At 35.0% G+C, this 6387-nt stretch overlaps 1 protein-coding gene across 1 annotated transcript; it reads right to left on the reverse strand.

Moving 5' to 3' along the window:
* Positions 1-3474: 3474 nt before the first annotated feature.
* Positions 3475-4116, reverse strand: LOC137408664 (proteoglycan 4-like). The gene has a single exon (XM_068095245.1). The coding sequence runs from the start codon at positions 4114-4116 to the stop codon at positions 3475-3477; it is 642 nt and encodes a 213-aa protein (XP_067951346.1).
* Between the last annotated feature and the right edge of the window lie 2271 nt (positions 4117-6387).

Raw genomic sequence — 6387 nt, forward strand, 5'->3', positions numbered from 1 at the left:
GCAACTTCCAGGATGTGTTTTAGTGTTTTTGTACTTCACCACAAAATACAAAATTTTTTATCACCCATAATACTACGTGTTCTGCAGAGATGCCATTTCATCAAACACAGAATGTCTCAAGTACAAAGTACTTAAGTCCTGTAGCATCACCCCAGGTCTGGACCTTATATTTAGGTAAATGTTATATTTAGACAGATCCTTTCAGGATCACCGCCGTAATATACCTCCAATTTCTGCTTAGAGTCGGAGCTCTAACTTCGGATTATGTTTAAATTACAAACGACAAAACTTTGCTTGATCTTTATTAATGCGCTGTGCTTATGCCAGGCATTGTAATTGGCTGTTTTCCTGCGCAGATGTTGAAATAAAGCTACTCGCAGGCTAGTTTACATTCCAAGACTACAGAGTTACTTAGCGCTGCAATTTGTCATTCTCTGGTTTTCAACATTATACATGAAGTCTCCTTGAACAATTACATGCGCTCGTTGCTACCTCTGAACGCCAGCTTCATGAAGTCTACACAGCGGATGGCCAACCTGTAGGTCCAGTTTCATGCAGCTCTTACATTCATCTTGAATTTTGTGTGTGCTTTGACTGCAGTGATTTTCAACTACTGCACTGTTGGAGGTCGTCAGGTGTGCTGCAGGAACTCATTGATAAAAGATCTTTCTTTCGAACTTATCTATGTTGTTATTGGTCATTGTCCATCCGTCTGCTCACATTTTAGGTCATAAAGCGCAGAAAACTAACATTTGCAAAACTATTTTTCGGCTCTGGATGTTGGCCAATTATCGCAGTTGATTAGAGCGTCCAGTCTGCTAAGCCGTATGTCGGATTAGGACAATTACTCTGAGGCTTCGAAAGGTGACCAAGAACTTCCTGGGTCTTCTTCCTAATCCTGGTTTGTAAGCATGAACTGGATATTGAACCTTGAGTTTGTTGGTGAGACATTGCACAGAATGTTGAGAATTACTGACCTATGAACTTAGTTTTGTGGGTCTCAGTTGATGTGTGACATTTTCAGTTAATCTGAAAGAACAGAAGAGTCTGTGCATAAAAAAGAGAGTGAAGGGAAGAGACTGGGTTTGAAGGTTTGAGTGCCTATGTGGATGGTGTAGCTCTTTGTTGTAATACAGACAAACTGTTGTTTATAGCTTCTAAATAGTTTGCCACCTCACACTCTCTTTGATCTACACACTCAGAAAGATAGCAATGGCTAAATGATGCTGATTTTTTATGCAATGTTAAAATTAATAAACAAAGTTAAAATTAATAAGCAATGCTAATATAAAGCTAAGCGTATGAATGAATAAACATGTGAAAATTACACGAGTTCTAACATTTTAAACAAGTTGTTGTCTACTCCTGTGAAGAATTTGTAATTGAGACTTTTGTGTTCAAAAGGACAGCAGATTTGACGAAGGGCAGCATTCCAGTTCGTTTATGAATAACAAGAAAGTAACTACTGACAACGCAAATAAACATTGTGTGACAACCTGTGTGAAGGAGGTTTGAGCTCAGACACAGTCTGCTCAAAATAACTGTTAATATTTAGTTGTGTCTGTATAGCCATCTATATTTGAGTTGGAGTTGTCTTTACTTGAGTGGGAAAATTTTAACCAAATATCACTTGTTTGTTTTACTGGGCTGCTGTGATGCATGTATCTATGATGTAGGGATGAAAGATCAAGTTTTATAAAAAAAGAGTTGTAAACACTTCTTTAAACTTCATGAAGTTTCACCTTCAACGTCATAACGTCATAGTGCAGGGAATATTGTAACTCTTGTACATTGCATTCAAGGTAATCACATAATCATACTAGCATCATAATAGCATCATAATAGCACCATACTAGCATCATATTAGCATCATACTAGCACCATACTAGCATCATACTAGCATCATACTAGCACCATACTAGCATCATACTAGCATCATACTCAGGTTATGGTAGCTCTAGCAGGTATTAGTATGCTGTATTTTGTCTTGATTTTATTCTTTATTAATATTATATTGTATTATTCGCTATTGATTATACATTGGAAGTAGCATCAGGTTACAGCATTTAGTTTTTTTAATACAATATCTAGACGGTTTGTCAAAAATAAACAGTTTAATGCCCAACTAACCTTTGTCTATAAAATATGTATAGATGTTTCTTCACAAAGGCAATGTTGCTAGACAATTTTACTAAAATGGTTCTTTCAATAATTTTCAAAAGAGAGTTCCTCTTACTTCACACATTCTATCAAATAACAAACAATAGTTGGCAGTTAAAGTGATAGTTTACTATTAATACTAATAATTGATATCGGAAATTGCACGAGAACTCGACACAGCTGCGATGGAGAGCAAGAGTAAAATTAAACAAACAAATTAAGTTTTAAAACTTCAATTATCTTCTGTAGGTCATGTATAACCTATAATTACATTGCCACCAGCAAGCTGTGACAAAGTGATGTTCTTTGTCTTGAGGTACTTGAGCTTACAAAGGCTTTCATGTAATTTGTATTTCCATGTTGACTTGAGGTATTATTTGGTTCCCAGTTATCCATGGTATAGTGGTTTGCACTACGATAAGTGGCAGTTCAGTGTTTCAGCTTCACTACGGGATATCGAAAAGGGCGTCTGGTTATAAATTGCTCTGGTGCTACTATGGCATGAGGTCTACTGCCTATGTGGCCTACCCAGGTGAAGAGGGATGTCAACCTGGTGACCTCTTATTATATAGTAGATTATAATATATAATATATCGCTAAAAAATGCATGAAAATCTATGACAAAATGTTTATTTGTACTTTTATTCCTTTTCTCTAATGTATTTAGAAATCCAATTATTTTCCCAAACCCGTTCTCAGATACGTAAATATTAGGTGTTTATTTTTTAAACAAATGAATGAAATATGTTTTATCTATGAGGGATGAATAATTCAGCAGTAGAACTCACGCTATAGTATCATTGTGAGGTGGAACTCACGCTATAGTATAATTGTGAGGTGGAACTCACGCTATAGTATAATTGTGAGGTGTAACTCACGCTATAGTGTCATTGTGAGGTGGAACTCACGCTATAGTATCATTGTGAGGTGGAACTCACGCTATAGTAGCATCATTGCTCTTGTTCTAAGGGACACATCTCTGGCAGAAGATCTGAGGCAGGCAACGAGAAACTACCTCAGTCCTCAGTAAAAACTACAAAGATCTGATGCAGTGAGTGTAATCCCCTTTCCAACTATCACCTCTTAAAACTGACCACCACGGGGACACTAGAATTTTAGTTATACAACTATATATACACATTGTATATACATGTACGTACATGTCGTTAGTATTACTGAAATGCTAACAAGGAAGAGAAATCCACAATACAAATAAAATTTTCCTCGGACTATAATAACAATAATATGAGTAAAAGTAAAAATTATTTAGCTAAGTCTTCAGGTGACCATTGTTGTTCCATGGTCGAAACAACATCATGGCACAATGTGAGGTGACAACGTGTTAATATCTTTAGGTGACACAATGTTAACATCTTTAGGTGACACAATGTTAACATCTTTAGGGGACACAGTGTTAACATCTTTAGGTGACACAATGTTATCATCTTTAGGTGACACAGTGTTAACATCTTTAGGTGACACAATGTTAACATCTTTAGGGGACACAGTGTTAACATCTTTAGGTGACACAATGTTAACATCTTTAGGTGACACAATGTTAACATCTTTAGGTGACACAATGCTAACATCTTTAGGTGACACAGTGTTAACATCGTTAGGTGACACAATGTTAACATCTTTAGGTGACACAGTGTTAACATATTTAGGTGACACAATGTTAACATCTTTAGGTGACACAATGTTAACATCTTTAGGTGACACAGTGTTAACATCTTTAGGTGACACAATGTTAACATCTTTATGTGACACAGTGTTAACATCTTTAGGAGACACAATGTTAACATATTTAGGTGACACAGTGTTAACATCTTTAGGTGACACAGTGTTAACATCTTTATGCGACACAGTGTTAACATCTTTAGGTGACACAATGTTAACATCTTTAGGTGACACAGTGTTAACATCTTTATGTGACACAATGTTAACATATAACATTGTGTCACCTAAAAAGCACCATTGCAGGAAACAGATTTGTAAAGACTTCTTGCTTAAAATTTCTTACTTTTACCTATATCGTTAAACATGTGGGTAAAAAGAATTGGTTCCCATATAAAAACATATAGCCGATATACAAAAAAGGCATTGTCATAAACACAAAAACACTAATTTATAAACCTGATACTGATGTGCTTCAACAGTGTAGCAGAATGACAAAATATTAATAATAATAATAACATTCCCATTGGATAATAATAATGCAAACTCGTATAACTACATAGTTACAATAATAGTTAACATTATTAATAAAAATAATCACTGGTTGTAATAATAATTGGCACTGACAATTATAGTAAAAACAATAATGCTAGTAACAATAATTAATAACTAAACAATCTTAAAACATTGATATTATAAATTGATAAATTATAATGGTTTATAGTTACAAATTGTTGATGCCTAGTAGTTTCAATGATCGATCATCAGCTCTGATTGACCAGACTTTTTTACAACAGAAATTGTCTATTTTAAATGTTTTTTACATTTAACTAATTATATATTACTTCTTTCACACTTGTGGAAGTTTAGATGCAATGATAACACTTTTGGTATGCTGACAACGCTTGCTATAGCTAATAACACTTTTGGTATGCTGACAACGCTTGCTATAGTTAATAACACTTTTGGTATGCTGACAACGCTTGCTATAGCTAATAACACTTGGCATATACTGACAATGCTTCTGATCAACACATTTTATGTTAGTCTTTATATAACAAACACAGAAAAGAAGTATCGAGTGCCTTCATACTAGGAAACCAATGTGACAGTTGCTTCCGGTGCTACATGGGTCCCCGCTAATGTGTATATAAATAAATATTTCCATTTGATTTGTATGTATAACTTTTTATTGGTAATCATCAGCGAAAGGTTTCCAATTTGAAATTTCTTGCTTTGGATGAGGCGTCTGACAGACGGGCCCAAAGACTTGATGAAAAGCTGACCAAATCAAATATACAGTAGATAATAAGAATATAACTGACTAAAATTCATTGCTATTTGAAAGCGAAAAGTTAGCCGAGTAAAATTTCCGCTGCAGTTGATAGTAATGGCTATCCATAACCTATTCTAAATTCTTTGAGATCAACTTCTCCAAAGCCAGCCAGTTTAAAAGAAACAACAAGGGTAAAAATAAGGCCAACTCTAGTTTGAGTTAATTAAATAGTTGTTTAAATACAATGAGCTGTCTTCATACATTTTAAGCAAGTCCCAAAGTTCTAGTAGCACATTATAAATACTGTGGTAGTGAGGACAACTCTAGTAGTGAGGACAACTCTAGTAGTGAGGACAACTCATTCTCTTACTGATGCCCCAGTGCATTATTCTCTTTGCAGGAGAAACATGACATTATTGTACCAATTTGTGTTTGTCTCATAAACAGTGGTTATGTTTACTAAGTACTCTACTAGGTAATGTTGGGAATGTTTTCTTATTAATGAATGAACAAAGAATATGGCGAGCTATTTGTACCGGAAAAGTCAATAGAACTTTCTTTTCATGTCAGAATTCAAGCACAATAGATTTGTTGGGTATTTGACGGGTCAGTTAACGCAAGAGGACCATCTGTTCAATAATCTAATGCGAGTATCTTAAAGAGGGTTAGCTGATCGCTCAAAGTCATTAAGGCTAATCAAACAAAGTTGAGATCGGAAGGTTGCTCATAACTCTTCAGCTCTTTCGTGTCTAGTATTAGCCTTTTTTGACAAACTGTTGTTTTTGCGAAGTTGTAACAACCCCCCCCCCCCTCCGTCGAACGGAGCGAGCTAAGCAATAGCTTGTCACATTACGCACTGCACCTGATGCATCAGCTTCACTGAAAGGGAGTTGTTCTTTTCCGTCTATGCAGTTTGGCTGCGATGTTATGTCGGTCACTCCATTGGTAATCATAACAGATTTAGCCCAAATTATTATGTAGAAAAAATAAGATAAAAATGTTTAACCAGAGACCAGTCTCTGCGGTAAACTTTAGTAGAATCTAAGAACTTAGGCAACAACAGCAACTAAACATGTTGTTATTTGTGCGCTCAGTCAGTTTTATTTGTATTTTTGTATCAGTCAGTTTTATTTGTTCTTATTGATTTTATTTTTAGTTTATTTTATTCTTAAGTTCTACTAAAGTTTACTGCAGAAACTGGTCTCTGGTTAAACATTTTCATCTTAATTTTTTTACATAAATATTTTGGGCTAAATCTTTTATGATTACCAATG

This window comes from Watersipora subatra, chromosome 11 (genome assembly GCF_963576615.1).
Source record: "Watersipora subatra chromosome 11, tzWatSuba1.1, whole genome shotgun sequence".
Lineage (NCBI taxonomy): Eukaryota > Metazoa > Bryozoa > Gymnolaemata > Cheilostomatida > Watersiporidae > Watersipora > Watersipora subatra.